Source organism: Melospiza melodia, chromosome 5 (assembly GCF_035770615.1).
Source record: "Melospiza melodia melodia isolate bMelMel2 chromosome 5, bMelMel2.pri, whole genome shotgun sequence".
In the NCBI taxonomy this organism is placed as follows: domain Eukaryota; kingdom Metazoa; phylum Chordata; class Aves; order Passeriformes; family Passerellidae; genus Melospiza; species Melospiza melodia.
In genome coordinates, this window is record NC_086198.1 from 84,126,898 (window position 1) to 84,152,241 (window position 25,344).

At 38.2% G+C, this 25,344-nt stretch overlaps 1 protein-coding gene across 2 annotated transcripts; it reads left to right on the forward strand.

The window, feature by feature from the left end:
• Positions 1–13,572: 13,572 nt before the first annotated feature.
• PACRGL (parkin coregulated like) lies at positions 13,573–24,768 on the forward strand. 2 transcript variants are annotated; one of them, XM_063157720.1, is made up of 9 exons: positions 13,652–13,776; positions 13,920–14,105; positions 15,813–15,943; positions 17,418–17,485; positions 18,562–18,652; positions 19,897–20,031; positions 21,747–21,854; positions 22,830–22,910; positions 24,327–24,768. In XM_063157720.1, exons 3-9 carry the CDS (start codon positions 15,830–15,832, stop codon positions 24,381–24,383), a joined length of 654 nt encoding a protein of 217 aa, XP_063013790.1. In that variant the 5' UTR covers positions 13,652–13,776; positions 13,920–14,105; positions 15,813–15,829; the 3' UTR covers positions 24,384–24,768. The 2 variants fall into 2 exon arrangements, with proteins under 2 accessions (XP_063013791.1, XP_063013790.1); XM_063157721.1 differs by lacking the exon at positions 13,920–14,105 and having other exon boundaries at positions 13,573–13,776.
• Positions 24,769–25,344: the final 576 nt, after the last annotated feature.

Here is a 25,344-nt window from a genome sequence, read left to right on the forward strand (position 1 = left end):
GGTGAACCTCTCGCTCTTGTGTTAATGATTATGGTATCTTCACATGTTTTGTTTATGCACCAACCAAGCACCTGGGGAAATAGGACATCATGTGGAGTCTTAAAACTTCACAAACTGAGAGGCTGGGTGAACATTGCTGGAGCAGAGGTATCACTGTAGGGATTAGCAAAAAGGTTATGCGGTGAAGACATACCACTCAGCTGGAATTAATTTGGGAAAGCCTCATATAGAGTGGTTTTAAGTCTGAAATATCTCAGGATCTTGCAAAAATAAGAATTTTCTCTTATTAAAATAACCATTGAACTTTCAGATTGCAGAGGATTTCTTGTACCTACAACCCACACACCAGGAACTGAAGAAATGCGGTGCTGAGCTGCAGTTAATAAGCCCAGTCAGACCTTGATGAGAGCTAATGAACTCCTACGGCTTCTTGCTGACTGTGTGGCACCATGCAGCTTTCTTGCCATCCTTTTTTTAATCATTTCAGGTCCAGGGGGGCAGTGTTGGGTAGGTGCTGGCATGAATCCACAGGCCTCATTAACACCAGAGCTCCTGCTCAGGGCAGTGCAGGCGCACAGTGCCTCTGGACCCATGTTGGCTCTAGAAGCACTGTGACATTTGTAGCTGCTCTATACCCAATTTCACAGGCTCCCAAGCACAGCTGATGCTCAAAACCCATCTCCCAGGGTTTGCTCCACTAAGTGGTCAGGAAGCAGCTGTAAGACTGAAAAGGTCATAATTGCCTCAGTGTTGTGATTACCGAAGGACTTTGCCCACTATGACAAACTATATAAAGAAGCAGCTGCTCCTCTGTGACAACCAAAACACACCCCATTCTGAATATGTCTCAGTGAATTCCTGGATTTTTGGCCATTAAGTTGAGCTGCCTGACTGGAACTTGGGATGAGATAAAGGTGGTACTATTAACTCAAATTAGGAAGAGGTAAACAAGCTGGGGGAGCACTGATTATGAACATAAAGAATCCACAAAGAAAGCCAACTCAGCAACTGTGCTGCAGTCAGCTCTGATTGAGTCCAGCAGGGAGAGGACACAGCCCACTGACTCAAAAGAAGAGGAAGACTGAGCATGGGACTAATTAGCTTTGGAACAAGGGAATTATTTAACCAATAGAATAAGAGAACTATGTACCCAATGAGAATTAATTCCTTTGTTTGCTAAAATTTATAAGTGGGGAGAAGTTTAGAGTGACCTCATCCTCACCACTAAGAATAGAAGACCAATAAGACACTGTCTGGATCCATGGGTAGTAATATCTTTCTACTTAATCCCCCTGCTTTTTTCTATTTCCTTCTATCTCTCTTCACCTAAACATGATCTGTGTTTTAGTTTTGCAATTTACTTAACAAAAATCCATACCATTAACTTCAGCCTATGGTGTAGTTTGCACCTTAATTTGGGTAGAGGCATCTCTCTAATAATCATAAAAATCAGATCTTAACAGCAGAACTCCAGAAAATTGTATTTGTACCTGTAAAACTGAAGGGAATAGTAATATGCGCAGATTTTTAAAAGCACACACATCAAAACTAGAATATGTCGATATGTTTGGGTCTAACTGTCAGATTCAGATAAAGAGATTTTTCTTAGCAATAAAATATCTGGTGCTTGCTTGTCAAAACAGCGGACTAATCTTTTTTCATTTTCCTTGTGACAAGGTCCAGTGTCTGAGAGTACTAAGAAATGAAATATTACTGGCTGACATGTTATTGTAAGTAAAAGACCAGTAAAACAACAAAAACTAAAGAGTAGGTTTAAATGGTCATTGCCTCTTCAATTTAAGAATAAACCATTAAATAAATTCCTAACTACTACTATCACTATCTAAAGCCAAAATATTAAAACAATTTAGTACAAAAATCACACTTTAGTGAAGGTTGGTATAAAATGTTATTATTTGCATCAAAGAAATAATGTAAGTTCTAAATAGCCTCTTATGCAGCACTCATTGCCCCCATGGATAATTAGCATTCAGCAAAAACCACAGGGCATTAAAATATTTATTCAAACTAGATTGTATCTAACCAGAATAAACAAAACAAACAAACCAACCAACCAAAAAAAATCCAGTTGGTGACCTAATCTTCTTCCACAACTTTTCTCCACTGCTTGGGGAATGTACACAATATTTGTCCTTTTGGGACTGTGCAAGGACACCAGTGTATTTACCACTATTTGGCCCTCATTGATTGCTTTGCTTTCCAAAATTATAACACCACTGTTTTTTCAAGTCATCTTTAGAACACTGTACTAGATTGCAAGATTGAATTCCACACTAGAAGGGCTCATGGGATCCTTTTGGGATTCATGGTATATATGCTAAATAAAATAGATGGATGCACAGGAAGGAATAATACTGCAGGACTGAGTCTGCATTGCTCTCGAGAATATGTTATACCAATATATTCAGTGGGGCACTGCACTTCCTAGATTGGGCTGGTAATGGACATGGTGACATTTCAGTTTTGGGGATGGAAATCTACACAACCAGTGGCTGATTGGAGCATTCAAGAGTCAGCCTAGAGCAGGAAACTGACTGAAATGGCCTGAAAATAGACTATAGTCCTGAAACTTGCACCTATTTTCAGAGGAGGAAAAGAAGTAAATAAATAAAGGAAATAGTAATGAAAGAGGATAACAGGAGTGGGGTCTTCCCACAGCGGGGTCTTCCATGTGGAGTAAAATTTCCATGTATAGTGTGAATCAGCTGACAGTCATAAAGAAAGCAGACTCTGGCCCACTGCAGACTGAAGTGCTTTGCATTACAGTTTAGAAAAACTGCCACAATTTAAACTAATTGCAGTTTTACAGAATGACTAGAAAAGTTAAAACCTACATAAGTTTGGGGCTTTAGGACCAAAGAGATGGTATTCAGATTCTGAGAAGTGGCTTGTATTTTTTATTATCCGGTCAAAAAAAGCTAAAATATGTGGGATGACATAAACTTTTGCTGCTCATGATGCAACCTTGAAAAATCCTGAGCAGAAGAACTATTTGACAAGAAATAAAATTAGTTCATAGCAAATACTCAACCATCATTAAAAAGGTGAGAGTGAGCTGCAAGACTCCTTGTCAGGCTACTGTGAATACTAATAGTCTCCTGAGGTTCAGCAGGAGAACTCCCCCTGACAGAAATCCATTGAAAACTTCTGCATATGCTGCAGTCATCCCTGGCTCAGGATGTTACTGAATGGCAAAAGGCTGAAAGCTGGGAGAATACTCATGAGAAGTGTTATGTACAGTTGCCTCGTTTTGTGTAGTCTTCCCTGAACTCCCTCTTCAGCTCTCTCAGACTGTACACTCAATGAACAGACAATACTATGCATTAATCTTTGATTTCCCCAGTGTTCAATTCAACAAAAGTTAGGATGTGCGATAGTTTTGAAATTATATTTTTTGGGGAGATGGCAAGTTCACAGTATTTAAATACGCAGTTCTTTTGTGAACAGAATTAACTCTCAGACTTGAAGCTGATAGGAAATGTTATACTGGCCACTTGTCCATGCCTTGTCTTATGGCAAATAACTGACCTGGCAGGCCCTTGGGAAGTTCCCTCTTTTGCCTCCCATTGTGTGTATCTGTTAGTGTTTATGCTACAGAATATACCAAGTTTCCAGGCTCTTGTATTCTTAGCCTTTCTCACCGCACCATTACTCTTTTCAAGCTACTCTTGAGATTAATTTCATGCCCACAAGGGCATCAGCTTGAGATTCTCCAGTCAACCCACACAGGGGGCACTTCTTATGCTGACATTCAGCAACAGCAGGGCAGCCTGCAGCTGAACAGAGCAGTGAGGTACTCATTCCCCACTCTTTCCCTTCCCATCCTTTCCTTTCTCTTCCTCAAAAATACACATGCTCATATTCTACTGTTTCAAATACAGACCACAGAGGTGTATTAAGTTGAGCAGAAGCTTGTCTCCCTTTCCCCTTGTCCCCCTTTTCCTCTAGTTAATTATGTATTTTCTCTAGACTTTAGTTTCTCTTACCCAGCCTCTTCTCATATCAAAATGTAGAAGCAAAATGGAAAACCAAAATGATGTCTGAATTACGGGAACTACATCCATGAACAGATGAAGTCTAAAAGACATGAGTTTGAAAACATTGCTGTGCTCTGCTTGAATGTTACCTCAAATAACCTAATTTTTAATTCTCCCCCCAATCTTCTACATTCACTGCATTCTTTCTCACTGCAACTCCAGTGCGCTGTCCACACTGTCCCATCTCCCCCCCCTACCTCCCAACCCTTTTTTGTTCCTTTTTTTTTTCCTTTTACAAAGATGTTTCAATTCATCCTCCTCCAAAATCCAGTGGCATAGCAAGAGACAGCAGGGCAGCCTTCCTCCCCCCACTTGCTACTCCTGTGTGGGCAGGGATAGAGGGGATGTTACTGAACCACTTTCTGAAAGGAGAAACTATGAAAACTGTTCACTACTACCTTCAATTCTATCCTTACTATTTAGTCATGACTTGCCACAACTCACCACCATCTCTACAGCCAGTGCTTCTAGGCTGTTACCGACTTGAATTGAGTCTTATGAACCTTAAGCCTGTCTTTCAAACCTTCTCTACCCCTTAAGCAAAGATATTTTTTCCTACCATGCCTGGACTTTTTATCTCAAGTGCCAGCTGTGCTTGCTGTGTGGGAGACATGAAATGCTTTTGTGGCGCAGTGCTCCCAAGCTGTGTGTGCCCCAGAGCCTGATGCCCTCTCTGCAGCTCTCTCTATGTCTGATCCAGCAAAGGGAACCTCATGGACTCTGGCAGAAGCTGAAAGGTCTGTAAGTGTTGCGGAAGACCACGTTGCACCTGGCTACAGCTTCTGCAGAGATGCATTTGGTGAGCCAGCACAGTTAGACCTCTTCCCCAGTATGTTATCTGCAGAGCAAGCAATGCCAGGCACATAGGTTTATTCCTGCTGTTGGGAAGAAAAAACAAACAAACAAACAAACAAAAAAGGAAGAAAGAAAATAGAAGACAATTATGGGTAGAAATACTCTTGTGATGCCTTGTAAATTTGCTGAAGACTTTTTTGTATTTATTATTATTTGCATTATTCTGTCAAGGGCTATAAAGTCCAGTAAACTTGCTAAACTTGCTCGTAGTTAATACTTTATATACTGCTACTGACCCGTGCCCTAGAGTGGGATAAAACTGGTAAAAAAATTCCCATCAAAGAACATATTTTCTCTGACAAGTGACCTTTAAAATAAATTATCATTTAACAGACTCCTCCATTTTGCCATCTTTGATATTTAAGGTAAAGAAAAACTATGACTTTTCCCTTGTTTGTTCTTCTGCATGGAGACTGCAGAATGCAGAGGAGCAGCTATCTAAGAGGAAGCACAGAACTGGGAAGGAAAGAGAGAGAATCATTGCCACCGAGTGGGAAAACACAAAACTGCAGCGTGCGCCTCAAGTAGTTTGGCGTTTTTTTCTCTATTTAACTCTGATGAGAAAAACATGTCAATCAGCCCTCACAGCAGCACCCTGAAAATTAGGTGCAAGTTTTCAACTTTGCTTAATTATTTCCCTCAGCAGAATTTAAAGTATATTTATCCTGCCTTAGAAATTTAGTAGGAAGTGGCTTTTTTTCAAATAATTATAGAAAAGTCATGTAGTGACTACCATTAGAGCTCATTCATGTCTCTCTTGCATTTAAATAATATTATTCAATGAGAAAGTTTTCTATTTTTCTTAAAATCGAATTCCAAGATCACAAAAATCAGAAGGAAGAGAATAATGGCATTCTCTGCAGGGCAAAGAGAAAGGTTACACTACTAATATTTTTTTTTATTTGCGTGGGGGGGCAGGTATCAGATAAAAGTACCTGCAATATAAAATAGTAGTGAACATTTCTCAATGCTTCCAAAGTTGAGATAGTGATCTTTTAATACCCAGTTCATTTTTAAAAAGTAGATTCTGATTTATAATGAGAACCTGTTTTTTCTAGTTCTTTCACTTTCTCTGTGATGTTGGTTACTACTTCATCTTCAGGATTACTATGTTCACAGATACATTCTTTCATTCTGTTTCTACTTAAAAATACTTCCACTGTTTAGTGAAGAAAGTAGTTAATAAAAATTTGTATTATAATCTGGGAAAATTTAGACTATCATTGCTATGCCCTAAAGCAATAGAGAATAATACTTGGATATATCACAATGTGTTTGTCAGGTTTGAGAGGCAGCAGACCCTGGGTTCAAGTCTGTACAAATCAGGCAAAAGAAAACTTCCAAAACCCAGTGAGCCTTCTAGCACTGCTTTCAAAACCTTTTGTTAGCTTTGAAAACTTGGATAATTGTAAAATTCAGAGAAGAATTCACAAAAATATATCCAACTCCCCCTCTTCCTTCCCCAGTTGTTTGTCAACTACTTTTCTCTGAAACTGCAGTTTTTTTCTAAATATTTTCCGTGAGTTAGTGGTGGTTACCACCAGGTCATCTTTGGTACTTTTTTTGAGTCTTCTTCTTAGCTGTTTAACTATTGAAATGGTCTGATTAAGACTCCTGAGAAAAATTTGGAATGAAGATTCCAGTGAACAGCAGGGAGGCAGGAAATCAAGTATCATAAAACTCTAATTCAGAGACTCAAAAAATGAAGGTTCCTAATTCTTTATTTTTTGACTATACTTGTGGGAATGAATCTCTCCTGTAAAAAAGCAAAGTACTTTTACAGAAGTAGCTGTGATTTTGCCAGCATCTGATTGATGGAATGGAATAAATTGTTCTTCCTGAGCAATTGGCATCACCAGAACTGGCATCACCATTGTTGATGGTCATATGAAAATTTAGAAGAATTGGGAAAAACCCAAATTCTGACATGTCTCATTTTAATGCTAATTTCATTTTTTAAGGTATTACAGTTCACTGAAGGATGGATATAATTGGTCTACTTTGGTTCCTGGTAGTACTAGGAGGAGACAGGAACATTGGTTCTGTGTGGCCATGGGTAAAAGACAAATACAAGTATAACTGAGTCATAGCAGAGCAGCTTTAAACACTTCAATATGTAAAGAAAAGTGGAGCAATGATGAGTCAGCATCTGTTTTATCTATATGGACATAAATTTCTTTGTCTCACTCAATGTTCATGGAAAAACCTGATAATTTCAGATCAGCAGGATATCCTTGAGGGTAATCAAAAACCTGGGCTGGAATAGTCTGTACCCTGACAGTACCCTGTACTCTGATACCCACTAGGAATCTCATTAGGTTTGTAAATTTGGGGGTCATACCTGTATGAATTTTTGTAACTCTGAAACATCAGACCTGTGGGTCAGTCTGTTTCTTGGGACCTTGTCTCTGAGTTTTATGTAGGACTTTGATCTGCATATCCAACATCCTTACACCTTCTTAGCACTTAATGATAGGCAATCAAATAACTTCTGGTATATTACAGAAAAAGAGTAAGCAATCCAGTAGAATCAATGGGCTGTTATCCAGAATTGCTCAACTGAAGTGAGCTGTTTCACACCAATTTTCACTGAAGATAAAAGGGCAGATTCACAGGTCCATCAGCTTCACAGGCACTGAAGTAATCATCTGATGCAAGGCTTCTTAATGGAAGTGCCTGGAGCATTCAATCTTTGCAAACAAACCTGAAAACTACAATCAGGTGACTACAATCTGTTCTGTAGCTCACATTTATTGCCAAACCATGTAAAGTAACTCCTCTTTTATAGAGGACTATTTAAAAAGGGGGAGAGTGGTTAAGTCAGGATAAAAGTTTTGTGGAATAATATTTGAAGACCATCTAAGTAACACACTCCTAGAATTCAGTTTAAACTTGCACTTTTTAACAGACCAGAGAGAATTTCTAAGTTTTCTGGAGAAATGAATTACCAATACACTTAGGAAGCATGTTTTGTTCTTTTACTTCTCTTACTAGGTTGCAAGTTGTTGACGCCCAGCTGTGGTTAAAATTGCACTTGGTTTATTAACTTCTAAAATAATCTCAAATGAAAATATTCGTTTGTGTGTTATTACATTAATATTGAGGACTATAGTAAGATGTAAAATGAGTCAATTTTTAAGTCTGTTGTTAAACTCTTTCTTGTATTTAGAAAAATATAACAAACAAATCAACATAAACCACTTATTGTCTAACAGAAAAGCTGCTACAAATAGGGAGGGAAATGTTGACAATGCAAATTAATAAAATTATGACAAAAAATAAAGTATCAAGTCCCTTTCTTCCACATTCAAAAGTCTGCACTTGTCAAGAAATATTCTGCCCATAATTTCTCAACTGGCTCTGGCAACATGCCAAGTGTAAACCATGCCAAATTAACTTAACAAAGGTGTAAATATGCTCAGTCAAAAAGACCTAACATGTGACTGGTTTATGTGCTGTTCTTTCAATTAGTCATATTCCAATAAGCCTCAGTTTTAACTTCATAAGCCTCAGAATTAATTTGGCATTGGTGAATTCTTCTCCCTCTCAGTAATTAACTATTTAGCTGTGACTAATGAAAAAAGAAGTCAAATTGCATATTGGTTTTATCAGAAGTTATAGGTAATTATTATTCATTGGTTCTATTTAAACTGGTCAAGTACTATTATGAAAATTAGGCAATCAGTGCTGAGTTAGCCTTCATTTTCGTGTTCTATATGCTCAACGGCATACACAAACATAAAAGTTTCTTTTCATTATAAATACTCTTTGGAAATTATTCAGATTTTTGTCTTTAGTTATTTTCAAGCATTTAAGAAGGCTTCTGGCAGTTAAATTAAAAAAAAAACTTAAAATGCATAAAGAAAAAACTCTTAAGAACTGGAGGTGATGCTACACAAATATACAGTAATAAATAGTGGGTCATTACACCCTATTTAATATTACAAATTGGTATCATCATGATGATGAAAAATGCTAAAATTTGTCATGTTTTGTTGATCCATACTGTGATCATAAAGTATTTTTCCTCCTAAATTATCCATCCACCAAGTATGTTTAAAATGTCACAGACTATTTCTGATTACGACTATCAAAAACAGTAAGACACAGTATGAAAAGCATTTTATTTTAAATAAATATGTTTTATTATAAGTATTTTGACTCATATTCTCCATGCCTATAGTAAAGGGGAAAATCCGAGACCAGTTAGAATAAATAAGAAGCTACTTAAGGAGCAGGGAATCTGCAAATGGATAGGACAAGTGTAATAAAAATAATTTTAAGATCATACTGTAGGAACCAGAAGGGACTGAATGAGTGTTTAACCTTAGGACTTCTCTTTTCCTAGCTCTTAAAATATCATGCCAGTTAGAAAAAATTATATAAGGATACAGTTTCATTCTATTCTGCTCCAGGAATTTTGGACCATTTTAGTCTGTATTTCTGCCACGTGGGAGAATCAAGGCCACCCAGAACAGCAGCACTCAGGTGGATGAGCCTTCCAAACACCCAATACACCAAGAAGAGCAGGAGTCCCTGTGGTACCATACACACTGCAGGACCCTGACAATCTCTTATTTTGCATATTTCAGGAAAATTATTGGATTCTGAACTAAGCCCTGCTCTTGCACAGAGCCTAGAGTGTTGCTTCTCCTATTCCATACCCAGTTTATTCTGCACTGCCATGACCTCAGTGGGAACTCGTGTTTCCAAGATGCTAACCCTAGGTGTAACCCTAACCCTAATCCCAGGCAGGAAAAGAAGGCCTGGGATAAGGCTGCTTCCAAGGAAAAAGATGTGGAGGCAGCCAAGATGTGGCAGGTTTGGCTCCCTTTGCGATGCCTTTCGCAGTTCCAGTGTGCCTGGATCTCTGTGGTTTCCCTGCCTAGGGTTAGGGTTATGCCTAGGGATAGGGTTTTTAAAGCAGAAATCCCCAGGCTCCAGGCACACTGCAGCTGCAAAAGGCATGCCATGGGGAGCACAAAAGTGCCCCAACATGGCTGCCTCCAAAGCTTTTTCCTTGGGACCATCCCTGACCTAGGCTGATTTAACTGCCTAGGGTTAGGGTTAGGGTTATGCCTAGGTTTAGGGTATTTTATACCAGGAAGCCCTAAGCTACATGCACACTGCATCTACCAAAGGCATCCCCAGGGGAGCGCAAAAGTGCCACACATGGCTGCCTCCACAGCTTTTTCATTGGGACCATCCTTAACCCTAGGCTGATTTACCTGATTAGGGTTAGGTTTAGCGTTAGCCTGGGGTTAGGGTTTTTTGAACCAGAGAACCCCCGAGCTCCAGGCACATTGCAGCTGCAAAAGGCATCCCAAGGGGAGCACAAAAGTGCCACAACGTGACTGCCTCCTCAGCTTTTTCCTTGGGACCATCCCTAACCCTTCTCTGATTAAGCTGCCTATGATTTGGGTTAGGGTTACAGATAGGCCTAGGGTTAGGGTTTTTTAAACTAGGAAGCCTTGAGCTTTAGGCACACTGCAGCTGCAAAAGGCATCCCAAGGGGAGCACAAAACTGCCACAACATGGCTGCCTCCAAAGCTTTTTCCTTTGGAACTCTAAACCTAGGCGCAACCCTAACCCTAACCGTAACCCCAGCCCTAAGCAGGTAAATCAGCCTAGGGTTAGGGATGATCCCAAGGAAAAAGCTCAGGAGGCAGACATGTTATGGCAGTTTTGCACTCCCCTTGGGATCCCTTTTGCATCTGCAGTGTGCCTCAAGCTTGGGGCTTCATGGTTTAAAAAACCCTAACCCTAGGCATAACCCTAATCCTAACCCTAAGCATGAGGAACAGCCCTGGACAAGCGCTGCTCCCAAGGAAACAGCCGTGGAGGCAGTCGTGTTTCAGTAGTTTTGGGATGCCCTTGGGTTGCCTTTAGTAGCTGCAGTGTGCCTGGATCTTGGGGCTTTCTGCTTAAAAACCCTAACATCAGGCATAATCCTAAACCTAAGCCTTGGCAGGTAAACCACAAAGCCCAGAGCTACAGGACCACTGCAGCTGCGTAAGGCATCCCAACGGGAGTGCAAAAGTGTCCCAACATGGCTGTCTCCAAAGCTTTTTCCTTGGGACCATCCCTAACCCTAGGCTGATTTACCTGCTCATGGTTAGGGTTAGGGTTAGGGTTTTTTAAACCAGAGACCCCCGAGCTCCAGAGATACTGCAGCTGTGAAAGGCATCCCAAGTGTAGCACAACAGTGCCACAACACGGCTGCCTCCACAGCTTTTTCCTTGGGACTATCCCTAACTCTAGGCTGATTAACCTGCCTGTGGTTTGGGTTAGGGTTAGAGTTATGCTAGGGTTAGGGTTTTTTAAACTAGGAAGCCCCGAGCTTTAGCACACTGCAGCTGCGTAACGCATCCCAAGGGGAGCGCAAAACTGCCACAACATGGCTGCCTCCAAAGCTTTTTCCTTGGGACTATCCCTAACTCTAGGCTGATTTACCCGCCTATGGTTTGGGTTAGGGTTAGAGTTATGGTAGGTTTGGTGTTTTTTAAATTAGGAAGCCCCGACCTTTAGGCACACCGCAGCTGCAAAAGGCATCCCAAGGGGAGCACAAAACTGCCACAACATGGCTGCCTCCAAAGCTTTTTCCTTGGGAACTCTAAACCTAGGTGCAACCCTAACCCTAACTGTAATCCCAACCCTAAATCAGCCTAGGGTTAGGGATGATCCCAAGGAAAAAGCTCAGGAGTCAGTCATATCGTGGCACTTTTGCGCTCCCCTTGGGATGCCTTTTGCAGCTGCAGTGTGCCTGCAGCTCGGGGCTTCGTGGTTTCACGACGCTAACTCTATGTGTAATACTTACCTGACCCTAGGCAGGAAAAGCAGCTCTGGCCTAGGGGTGCTTCCTTGGGAAAAGCTGCTGCTGACTCCACAGAGCTAATAAGTTGAGTTTTGCTTCATGCTGCACAGCAGTTCATACCTCCTACTTACTTTGGAATTGTACCACTACTCTCTTCCATAGCTGTGGTCTGGTCTGTACTCACAAAACAACCATTACAGATACATGGATAAAGTGGTACTACAATACTACAACACTGAACTAAATATAAATGTTGATTAAAGAAAGTGGATTTTTTTTCTCATCCTGGAAATGATCATGCTGGTTTGCATTTTTTTTGTGTGATTTTCAAAGTTCTCATGGTCTGCTTTAAAATACTGGATTTTTTTCTGAGATCATTCATCAGCCCATGAATTTTTTGGATAAAAAGACATAATTTTTTCTATTATCTTCAGTATTGTGGAACAGTAAAATAATTCTGTTAAAGTACTATAATGTCTCTTGAGTTTAGTTGAAAATACTTAGCAAAAAAATCTTTCCTTCTCCAATATTATTTATAGATATTTTCTTTCTGTATTTCCAAATAGTATCTTGCACTAATGCATTTCAATGGCTGTCAGTTATGCAGCCCTGTTTTAACTCTGCAGATGTCCTCACTTTTGACTTGCCATTATTGGCAGATACAAAGTATTTATGTTGGATAAAAGTAATTATGAATACCTTTATTGCCAAAAATCTAACACCAATGGCATTTTTCAAATATTCCATGACTACTTTTCATTACTGTCAATTTTTTTTCCTGTGGAAAATCATGAGAATAGTCTCGCTTATCCACATTCAGTTCTGCAGCAGAAATGACAGAAGTGAGAAAGAATGTAAGGTGGAAAGCTTCCATCCCAACCAGTTTAAGCAAACTGAGGAGACATTTTCCTTGAAGATTTATTTTTGTGTGCATCAATGAATATACAGATTTCTTGAAGAAAGAAAGAAAGCAGTCTTGTGGTCAAGTGAAAAAGTAGCCTTTTACCCAAAAGCAAATTTACCACACTCAGATGTGAAAAATGTATTTATCACATCTGGGCATCAAAAAGATGCTATATTTCCAGTGGAACTTTCAGTATTGCATCAGGGGACTATATACCTGGGTAGTTATTTAAAAAGTGGAACAAAAACTACTGGCGGTGTCACCTGAAAATTCACCGTTCTTCTTTTAATCACAGCATACAAGATAGGCTGAAAAAAAAAAAAAAAAAACCAACAACAACAAAACAAAAAGCCCAACAAAACAGATCTTTCAATCTTCTTGTCTCTCCGTCTGCAGCAAGCACGGAGAAAGTTTGGGCTGCCGGCGGCCCGTAGTTCCCCTGGCAACTGGCAGGAAGCGTCGGCGGCGCCGGGGCCCGCGGGGACGGCGCTGGCCGGAGCCCGGCGTGCCCCGAGCCCGGCGCTGACCGGAGCCCCGAGCCCGGCGCTGACCGGAGCCCGGCGTGCCCCGAGCCCGGCGCTGACCGGAGCCCCGAGCCCGGCGCTGACCGGAGCCCGGCGTGCCCCGAGCCCGGCGCTGGCCGGAGCCCCGAGCCCGGCGCTGGCCGGAGCCCGGCGTGCCCCGAGCCCGGCGTGCCCCGAGCCCGGCGCTGACCGGAGCCCCGAGCCCGGCGCTGACCGGAGCCCGGCGTGCCCCGAGCCCGGCGCGCCCGGAGCCCAGAGCCCGGCGCTGACCGGAGCCCAGAGCCCGGCGTGCCCGGAGCCCAGAGCCCGGCGCTGCCCGGAGCCCGGCGTGCCCGGAACCTCAGAGCCCGGCGCTGACCGGAGCCCGGCGTGCCCCGAGCCCGGCGTGCCCGGAGCCCGGCGTGCCCTGCCAGCGGGAGCCGGGGCGGCCCAGGGGCCCAGCACAGCCGGGCGGCCCCCCGTGCTCCCGCGGGGTCCCTGCGTGTCCCCCGGCGCTCGGGAGGCCGGGGCTCTGTGGGAGCTCGCCGGAGCTGCTCTGCCTGAGGCTGTCGGCGGTGGCGGCGCTCGAAGCCCCTCATGTGTTTCTGCCTCTGCACTCCGGGAGAGTCGGCACTCGGCAGGGTAAGGGAGCAGCCTCGCCTTTCAGATCCTGCTGACCTCCATCCTGCCTGCCTTAAGTGGCTTCTAGATCCCGAACTCCAGGCTGCGCTTTTCCTCCTTTGAAAGATGTCTCTTAAAAGTGCTTCTCCAATTTCTGTTTAAAGTGTCGCTCCTTGATTTGAAGTCTGTCATCTGCCAGTAGATGGGTCACTTCTGTGCCAGACTCGCTTGTTTGATTCACGGCTGTGCTTCACCTGTCTGATCTCTCCACAAAACCCTTGCAGCTCCTCACTGCACGAGAGCTTTCATCTCTGAAGAGTGAGCCCTCCTTGTGAAAAGTACTTCTTCTGGTCAGTGCTACATAATGTACCTTAGCGTGTGTTTTCACTACTTGGAAAATAGAAAAAATTAAAAACATCTCAATTACTTCTAAGTACTTTTCTGAGAAAAATATTTATGCAGGTATTAGAAAGCTGACTATTACATTGTATTATTACATTTCAAAGTCTGACACAGATAACGCTATTTTGTGCTACATCCTGCTACTGTCAAGAGCTTATCTGGTGCTTTTATAGTATGAAACGATTTTGATTTTTAATTTTCTGACAGTTAAAAGTCTGTCTTCTTACACTAATGTGATTAGAACTTAGACATACAAAATCAATAGATTTATTTTTATATTAACGTTTTCCATTTTACAAACAGAATAGTTCCCAAAAGTGTCATGCAAGTTTCTATGAGTTCTGAAGACATTCAGTTGACTAATTGTGGTGTATTATTTCTTTTAAAAAGACTTTCAGTGGTGACAGGCCACATTCTGGAAACGATAGGAAAGAGAAAACAAAATATACAGTAGATGAACTGATTCACTAGTTCTGATTAAATCATCTGTCAAGAAGTATCGATTTAAACTTTCAATTTTATTTTAGCTGATTTATTAATAATTATTATATGTTGTTTCACAGTATTCAGTAAAATTTGGGCACTTCATTTAATTCTTTCCATAAGTTTAAAAGACAGTATATCTACACATGTACTGGGACCTTATCACTAACCAGAAACAGAAGCAATCCTAAAGATTTCACAATGTAGATAATGACAAAGGTACCTGACTGGCAATCGTGCTCAGAGGGAAGAATGAGAGTAGCCAAGCTAAACAAGGAGTGCAAGAGTGGCAGAGATTAGGGCAGGTGGCTGATAGAGCTGAGGGTGAGAGAGTAGCATGGCAATTCTGTCTCTGATTCATCCTGGTCTCAGTAATTGGCACTTGAGAATATTTTTAACAAAAATAAGTGTCACCAAGGGTGATGGCTGGACAGCAAGCACGCTGCTCATCCCTGAGGCAATGTTTGTTTCCTAATATTTTCATCTCTATATGGTGCTATTGTTTTTATACAATAGGAATCTAATATCTTATCTACTAAATTGTTTTTTTTCTGTGCAGAATACACCACAGCAAAAATTACTGAACATTAGAATATTCAAAACTAGGGTTTTCACTATTTATATTTTTATTAATATTTGAAATCTTGTAATCTCAGGAATAATTTATACTATTCATCACAGTATCAGACTTGGTATGGTAAATAAGTAGAGAACTATTATTTTTATTAGGGACACTTGAACCCAGTTACATACATTTGTAGTGATGTGTAGCTAGTACATTGACTTACAGAAGATAAGTGTACTTAAATCAGTATTAAATGATGTAGTCAGAGGTATTTTTGTTTGTTATTTTTGCAGTCTTTTTAAAAAAGTACTTTCATTCTTCTTAGTGGAATTGGAATTAATTTTCTGTGTTCTTTGGTTTTTTTTGCTGCCTTACATTTCTTTTCTCATCTCTTATTGATTGTGGTTTGGGTTTTGTGTCCTGAATGTACTTGCTTCATTCCTTCATTCTGGACCTTCCTCAAATTGTTGCTTTCTTCTGATGTAACTGTACCCTTTTGACTCTGGTCTCTTCTGCTGAGGTCTGTACTGCTGCTCATTCTAACCCTTCATATTCTGTTATATAGGAATGAAAATAATTTTATGTTTTTAATTTTTTTTTTTTGTAGGAAGCAATGTTCTAAGAATGTCATCAGGCATCCAAATAAAAACAAAGTCTTCAACCCAGAAAAGCAAGACACGTTCTGCAGAATCACAGCCAAAGCCTAGTGCAAAGCTGAATCCTAAAACTATTGATCCAGTATGTGGTGGTGGTGGTGGTTTTGTTTGGTTAAAATGCATTTTGGTTTGAAGAGTATTCCTTATTTTATAAAATTGCATGCAGGCCATGCTTCTTCTGGTCCTGTTTTTTAATCTGAAATTAAACTTAAACTTTTGTTATTAATCATACATACCTTATCTTCTAAGCTCAAATGCCTGAAGGTATAACATTGTTTATTACATCACTAATGTATTTTGGTACCTTTGTGGCTTGAATAGTAACTGCTATTTTTTATGTACTATTGCCCTAAAAAGAGATTTAGAGCTAAACATTATAAATGGTTGGTTTTTTCTTACTTCTAAGCTTTGGCACCTGCTGCTTTAGGGAGACTTATTTCAGTTATGCAATGAAACCAAGAAAGAGGTGTCATATTGAAGGTATTCAGGGCCTCATAAAATCTGGCAAATTAATTGCTGGTGAACATTATTTGAAACTCACAGTTACTGTGACTATGTAATCCTTCAGGAAAAAATTGTGTTCTTGGGAGAGTAGTAATGAAAGCAGTTGTTTATTTCCTGGAAGTCCGGTGTCTGGAGATCTAACATTGAATGCATGAATTGTAGTTCACCACTAGGCCGTATAATTTGTCAATTAGTAATGTCACAGGCTTTTTGGAAAGTGAATGAAATGCAGAGGTCCTTTACTGATAAGCAGAGGCTGAATATTTTAATGTGGTCATCTTTTTTACTTGAAATCTCTTTGCAAGTGGACAATGACCAAAAATAAGCCATGAACACAATTCTGCTAATCTTAATGCAGGTTTAAACACTCAAAAGATAAAAATAGAGATTTCATGGTATTTCCTTCTGAATGCTTTCATAATATCTTTTGTATTATCTGGAAAGCAACATTAAATGATCATGCTGATAAATAATACAATAGATCATAGGCATAAAAAGCACATATATTATAAAAACCAAATTTGTGCAGCTTTTCCTTGCTTGAAAGTTCTGGTTTCCTTCTCCAGTGTGTCTTTCCTAGATTCTCACCCAGTATGAACCTCCCTGTGCATTTGCAGTACCCTCCCACCATCTTGCCTAATATTTGGGGTTTCTCCCACATCTTGCCAGACGCAAGATGGAATTGCAGTAATAACAACAGGAGCTTCAGGGAAGTGAGAGCTCCTTGCTCTGCTTAGAAAAGAACTTGTAAGACTTCAATATTACCATTTGCAGGAAAAAAATAGAAAAATACAGTGATTCCATCAGGAGACCGCTGATTGTACATTTTTATTAATTTTAACAACTCCCCAGACTGATGAGTCTTAAACGCAGTTTTCTGATAAGTGTATCACTTACATGTTTTCCACTTCATAGCTGCAGTTCTTTTTTTTATTTGTTTTGGAATCATGTGATTAAGTTCTTGTTTTGGTAAGCTTCTGTTTTATATTCATAATAGCTATAAAACATTACTGTTATAATGAAATAATGCTCTTTTTTTTCGGTCCTTACAGTTTCGTGCTTATTCTCAACCATCATCTGCATTTGCTGCTACATATGCTAGAGGTGGTATTCCCTGCAGGTATGTTGGGTTTGGTTTTTATTTTTACTAAATAAATGCACCTCTTCATGTTTCATCTTTTACTTAGGTTGTTTAGTTCCATTCAATTCTGGAAAAATTTCTAATACTTAACTCTTTTCAGATCAGAAAGCAACTTCCCATGCCTTTGAAATTATCTTCTTCTGGTTGTTTTTTTATGCTGTGTTAATATTAAAGCCACATTTAAAAAAAATAGTTAAGTATGTGCACACTTGGTTTCCTAAGCATCTTTCACAAGTGATATTTTCAGGTAATTTAATTTACTTATCCCTACTAACAAAGATAATAAAATTAGTGCCATTTTAATAAGTGGACCTTGCACAGCCTTAGTAGTATGACATGTTATTGAATTTCCTATTCTGTAGTTTTCAGGCATATGAAATATTAAAAAAAAACTACTCACAAACAAGTTTAGGGTATTTTAAGTTACTTATTTGCCTAGACAATCAACATTCTGGTGTTTTTTCACATGGATGCAAAATTTATATAAAAAAAATATAAGCCATCATTATTAAGATGTATATGTATATAATTGTATAAAATAATCATTAATACGTAGTATTAAAACATTTATTTGTATCTTAGGATTAAATAGTAAATTCCAATATGATTTTCCTTCAATTTCAACTGCTTTTCCATACCCATTGCTATTTGAGGAAAATGTTTCTTGGTATACTTATCAAAATAAGTAACTTTGGAAAAGGAGTATCTTCTGTGTTGGCATGAGAGACATCTGTAATTTTTATAACTTCTATTTTCTGATTTCTGTGTGATTAGGAGCAGAATTTTGAAAACTGACATATTTTGGGAATTTAGTATAATTGCACTGTTAAACATTACACATAGACACAGGTTGGAATCCATGATCCCAGAGGTCTTGGCCAACTTAGTTGATTCTGTGATCCTATAATTTCACTAAGGAGAGCATTATGTATTGAGATTGTGTATGTTATGTAGGAATACAATAAACTAATTGGTGATACATTCATAGCAAGTAGTGTTAGCAATAAATTATATATAATATATGTTATTTTGTTAAAACTTTATTCTTTAAATAGGTTAGTGCATGGATCAGTAAAGCACAAACTGCAATGGGAATGCCCTCCTGAAACTGTTCCCTTTGATCCTCTTCTTTTAACACTGGCAGAGGTAAACCCAATTTCTTGCAACATTAAGCACCCAACCATTTCCTATTTGCAAATGTCATTTTTAACAATCTAAGTTGGCTAGTTTAGGCTCAGCTTCTAGAGAAATAAAAAAAAAAAACCACTTGTGAGGATATTGTATGAATGAAAATGGTCAAGATCATTGCTATTTGTAGTTCTTTAGTTAGAGCTTTCTGGGAGAGCTAGGTAGAGGTGTTTTATCTTCAAGATACTGATCAAATGCAAGACCACATCTCAGATGCCCAGCTGTTGAATGAAATTTGTGGTTTTGCAGATGCTTTTGTAAACTAAATTGTTTTTCTTATTTTTGTATGTAACGCCTACCTTATGAAGTAAGAATGCTCTCCTCAATTGCTTGAATTAGTACAGTGGAAATAGGATCCTGTAAATAAGTGGAAGAGAAGTACTGTACACTATGTTGAGGCTTCTGTTTTCTCAGAACCATCTGTGACATTTATCACCAAATATGTTCCAGGTTAAATAAATGCAGAATCCAATGCTGCAGGTTGAACAAAGTGCATATACTGAGGTGGCTTACATTATTTTTTCTTTTTTCCTTTTTTTTCCTGTTTTTTCATTTTTATTTTCTTTGTTTCTTTTTCCCTTTGTTTCTTCTTTTTTTTTTTTTTTTCTTTTTTTTCTTTTTTTTCTTTTTTTAAATACTAAACAAAACTGCCAGTTCCTAAGGTACCATAAAACTTCTTTTGTGTTAAGTAAAAAGGCTTCAGACACATGGCTTTAAATCTTTGAGTTTTGCCAATCAGACCTACACTAGATGTGCATCTTTGTGCTATCTACAAGTTTTTAGTGTTGAACAGAGAGGTATGTGGTGTGGGGTGTCTTTCCTTCCATAGTTCACCTTCTGTTCTTTTTTCCTTTCAGGGTACAAAAGCCCTATACAAATATAGACTGTTCTAGTTCATGGTGTCATTGGAAAAATACCTTGGGTTTTTAGATTAAAGGTACTGAGGTACAAATATTGATTGAGTTGGCAGTATTCATAATGTGAGTTTTAATATTCAATATTGTCAAAGAAAAATGAATTAGAATATTCTGTGAGCAGAGCTGTACCCAGTGGCTCCACATGGTGGAGTTAGTGTACTTTATGTTTTGAACTGATCTGACAAAATCTAAACATGGTCTTGCTGCTGTGTGAAACTTTTAAAATGTGTTTTTGTTTAAAAGAAGGCTCAGTATTAAGAAAACCATGTTTTACATTTGCAACAGGGACTAAGAGAGACAAAACATCCCTATACTTTTGTTTCCAAGGAGGGTTTTAAACAATTACTTCTGGTTGAAGGTGCTGCTGAAAAAGTTATTCCCTTGCTGCCTCGTCTAGTTCCAGTCTTAAAGGCTGCATTGGTATGTCTTAATCTTCATGCAGAGATTTTAATGGGTGTGATTTTTTTTTTCCTGCTGTTGGTGGGAACTGCATGGGTAATATTAATGTAATAAATCTATCACATGGGCTTTTGGTTTGGGGAGTAGGAATGATTTCTCTTTCTGTTGTTAACCCTGCCTTGGTTTATTAGCTAAATATGTCTGTAAATATAAATTAAGATGGACAACTCCTTGTATAACTATATGACAGTATCTATGGGAAAATTTTGTGAAACTGTTGTCTTAAAGGTAAGCAAAAATAAATACATATGTTTGTGGGCTTTTTTATATGTCCATGAAATAACACGCAAAAAATAAAAATGATGTGAAGTAAAATGGATATGCAGGAATAAATGCTTATCTATTACATGTAACAATTCAAAACATGCTACAAAGGTAAAACAGAATCCCAAAATAAGAGACCCACGAGGATCATTGTGTCCAACTCCCCGTCCTACACAGCACCATCTCCAGAATATATCAATGAGGAAAAAGGGAGAATACATTTATAGTGTTCGAGGTCATATTCTTAATTTTAGAAAATGTTTTTAACTCTTCTACACCATCAGAATATAAAGTGAGATCTTGTCTTTGAAGGTTATCTCTTTTGGATCTTTTTCATGTCTTTGAGAGCCCTTTTCTGGTTCAGTAAGTAGATGTCCCTTAATCTAGCTGTCTTTCAGTTCTGATTTAATAGAGATGGCTTGAAGTTTGAAAATTAATTTTGATCTCAAATCAGAGATGTAACAGAAGTATGGAATTGTGTGTTATCTTTGGTTTAGCTTAAAGGCAAAATTAGACAAATAATTCTTGTCTCTTCCTCTAATTAATATTACTCTTCTGATAATTTTTATTGTTGCACTGTTTTGGTATTATGTCTTGTTAAATCTTCTACTAGACAAGCAGTCCATGATTTCTAGTTGAAAAGAAAAATTCCAGGGCCCAGATGCTGGAGAGGAAAAATAGTTGTTTAAATAAACTTATAATTTAGTATGAAACCAAAATAAGTTGTTATGAGTCTATTTCTCTGCTAAAGGAAAAAGCAGCATAATTAAACCACTGGAGAAGTCAGATACAGAAGAAACTTCCTATGGGAGAAATAAAGATGACGAAGAACTGTAGAAGTAGATAAGAGCCTGATAACTGCTGGCAGGTGTAGTTGGCAGGGGACTAAATTAATTGAGGCAGAAAGTCATTGGCTCCTCTGTTTCTCCAGCAAAGAAAGTTATTGCTATGAATTACATAGAAATTACCCAGAATTCATTACATTTTAAACTAAAATGTTGTCTCTTAATTTCAACATATCAGCATTTGACAGGTTATTTCTAATGTGCTGTGAAAGACTGAAATTATCAGTGTAGCAAACTTTTCTACATGCCACATTTTTTATTTCAACAATAGTAAATTATTAGTTTTCTTGTCTCAGAAGAAATGCAAGAGTTGTGTGGAAATTTCAGGGATGCTTTTGTTTTCCACTTTAAAAATATGCCTTGCCTTTAAATTTGGCCTCTAGAGACTTATATTCAGTCATATTGTACTTCTCTTTCTAAATTTCTATCATTATAGCAATTAGCAATTGCACAGTAGTTTTAGTGCCTAAAACTACTCCATACAATCATAATGCAGAGATTGCAGTTTAGAAAAGCTTACTTTGTCTGAATCTTACAGGATTTTTTTTCTTTCTTCCCCTTCTGAAGGCACATGCAGATGATGATGTATTTGGAAGGGGATTGGATGCTTTAGTGCAATTGAGTGCTGTTGTTGGCCCATCTCTTAATGATTATCTTAAGCTTCTACTCACAAATGTAAGTTTTTAGTGCTGTAATAAAAAATCATTTGTATTTTCATGACATTCTTATTGAGATGTTACTATACTAACTGCAGAGATACAGTGGAGGACTCAGCAGTTCCATGAAAAGCATTATTTCATACAGTCCCCAGTGTGAGTCCTTGGCTCTTTTATAACATGGTGACTTAAAAAGTTCTGGCAAGGTCCAAAAACTCCTGTTAATGTAAACTGGAGAATAATGGAAGTCTTCTCTCTCCAATTTATGGAAACATGCAGATGCTTTGTTTTGGAGGAAAATTTGTTGCAAAATGAGTTTTTATTTTTAAGTCTGAATATCTTCGCAAAACCATAAACGTTTTAATACATTAACAGAAACAAATATTCCCATTCCTTTCAGATGGGACTTCTGCATGAGGAAGTTGTCAATAAATAAGCTTTGAGTGGGATTCTGAGAAGTATTTTTATACCAACTTATTCTGGGGACATTCTTCATCTGTCAGACAGGCTTTTCATGGTTTCTTTTAACCTGCTTGCAAAGTGCACTTTTACAGCAAAATAAAAAGACTTTTTTGACAATCAGTACAGAAGTGAAATTACAGCTGGTTTTCTTTGAAGTATTTCTACTACAAGAAGTCTCCTTCAATGCACAAGATAATAAAAGTTAACTTTTCATGTGGAGAATTCTTTAAGAATGACTTTTGTTAAAGTGGATATTTCTTTCCAATTTGTTTGGTAAATGAAAGAGAAATATTTTTGTGGGTTAGCAGATCAGTTTTCTTTGAATTTAAGTTTCTCTTTAGTTAACTTTTTATTCCATTTGCTTTTATTGAGTTGCATACTTTGACATCAGTTACAAGTTATAAAATAATGTTTCTTTGTGGCTTTAATTTTGCAAAAGTAAGATGGAATAAAGTAACAAAATAGGTTATTATTGCCTCTTTGCATATATTTTTATTCTGCAATAAACCTTTTTGTTTTACTTTTTCAATAGCTTTTAAAGAGATTAATGGACAAGAAATATAGAGAAGAAGTTACTGTTGCTTTACAAAAGTTGGAGCACTGTGGTGGAAGGGTGAGTAGATCAGATGTTTATTCAGTAATCTACACTTTTTAATACAATTTTGTCAGAACAGCTTTCATCTCTGGTTTTGTTGCCATGTTCTTGCTTCAGTATGGCTGGGATACATGCTTGGTGTTCCATTTTCTGGGACTAAATATGCTTCTCAACAAGATTTACTCCTGCAAAAAGTTACTTTTTGCTGTTATTGATGATGCCTGCCTGTTCCCACTATTAGTTTATTGTTTATGCTATTTCCTGAGGGAATGTGACACTCACATTCCAGCCCACCCTGGTTAACCCAGAGTTTGGATCTACAATGGCTATAAATCAAAAAGAAGCTTTAAGTAATAGCTGGTAGCAGAGGTTTCTTCTGTTGAACATTTTTATGACAAATGTTGTGCTGTACATTGTGCACAAAGGAGAAAAGGAGAAAAAATGAGGGATATTGACTTAGATGTTCATCTAGAAAAGAAAGTTCTTGCTTTCTTGATCCTATGAACAGTTGCATGTGTTATATTAAATGGTTATTCATAAAGAATAGGAATAACCTGAGGATCAGGGACCATACAGGCAGGCCTGGCAGTACTGAGCTTGTGCACCTTAGCCAGTAGGGGCCCAAATAATCAGTAGTTGCCTCTTCATTTTTGTATGTGCATATGTTCATTTAAGAGCAGTAGCAGTGTTTGGATTGCAGACTTGAAAAACATCACGAAAAATGAAGGAGAATGAAAATTCTTTATTTGTATGAAGTGAGACAAAAAAAGGAAAATTACAGCTTGTCTTAATGTTCTGAAAATTTACGTCTAGAGAATATAATTAATCCAGTGAATTATTAACCTCTAATGCTTCTGTCAGTCTCCTGATTTCTTGTAGTCTTACCTGTTTTGTGAGTAGGTCTTTCTGTATATCTTTTAAAAAGACTGTATTAAGACAAAGCAAAAAAAACTGGAAACAAACTACTAAGTTGCGATTACAAGCAATATTATATAATCCAACCAATTAATTTATCAATTTTTTTTCTAAATTGTTATAAAGCATACGATTCTTACTTTTGTTGGAAATCCCTTCCAGAACATCATTCCTCTACATAAAAGTCCTTATTATTTCATGTATATATTTGTGACCTCTTTTAGGTGTGAGTTTTCATGTCCCTTATTTTGGATGTTTGAGTTTTCATGTCCCTTATTTCGGATGTTTACTCCCCAGCATTAGTTATCACAATGGTGCATTTTCTCAGTTCATTATTTTCAGCCCTTTTGACAGTAAATTTCTCAGCAAATATTAACTTTTTGGCTTTCTACTGTTTGATAATAGTAAAGATAACTAAGTAAAAGTGAACTATGCAGTTTATACAGACTTTATGAGTACTGTCACATGTACTGCTAGTGCCTCTTATTTTGTTTAAATTTGTTTTGTTTTCTTCAACAGGCAACTGTGGCAATCATCAAATCTAAAATTCCAACCTATTGTTCTATCTACTCTTGAACAAGGAAACTGTAGTGATTTATACTGTAAGGTGAAGTTTAGAAAGAAACTGTCTGTAAATATCACTGACACTTATTTGGGGTATAATATATTCCCTTAAAATAATAATTATTCCTCTGTATGATGGAGAGCAGGAGTCTTATCAGTTTGTGAATATGTAATTATGGGAGACTTTTCTTTGTATATTTGTATATGCATTTGACTTACGATGACACTGATTAATGTGCTATTATTTCAAGTGTAGTATAAATATTGATTCTTATTTAGTTTTTAATTACAATTTCATGTATTATATCTGCAGTGCTTTATATGCTTTGTATATTTGTGTGATGCAAAATAATTTTGTTGTAATTAATTAAATAAAATTTAACTTGGTGCTAAATCACATATGTATAGCTGCTTTTGAAATACATAACTTCTTTTGTGACACAGCACAGATGGACACATTTAGGTTCCTGGGGGCTAGGTTAGACACAGAACTGTGAGCCCTCTCAGACTTCTTAAGAGTCAGCTTTTAAGGGTGTGAAGCTGAACCCAGTAAACCAGCAGCATGAGGTCCAAAGCTGAACTTGCTCAGTGCATTCTCAGCATTTTGGTTTGAGAGCCTGGAGAGGCTCTGGAGAATACAGTGTAGAGGCATCAGGTTGCTCCACAGAGCCACAGCTGAGGTTTTGCTCAGCTAATTAATTCCTGTTAACTTTGAGCCTACTGAATGGGAGCTGGGTGGAAGAGGCAACTTTGAAATACTTACACTGTGCTCCCTTTGAATTGAGTTCAGCAACATTACAGATATGCTTGGGATTTGCTTGCGGATTCAGGTCCAGACGAGTCAATAAACTTCTGAACATGGAAGCTATGAAAAATATAAGTTAAAGACAAAAAGAAGATTGTACAAGCCAGCTTCCCTGGCTGTCAAGCTTTGGAGGGTACAGCATTTGTCTATTAATGTATTTGAATTTGA

Bases quoted from the DNA above. Each gene is read 5' to 3' on its own strand.
- PACRGL (XM_063157721.1), top strand. From the start codon at position 15,830: ATGTCATCAGGCATCCAAATAAAAACAAAGTCTTCAACCCAGAAAAGC. The intron at 18,653-19,896 runs GTAAACCCAATT...CATTTGCAACAG, and splicing joins TTCTTTTAACACTGGCAGAG to GGACTAAGAGAGACAAAACA. The intron at 20,032-21,746 runs GTATGTCTTAAT...CCCCTTCTGAAG, and splicing joins CAGTCTTAAAGGCTGCATTG to GCACATGCAGATGATGATGT.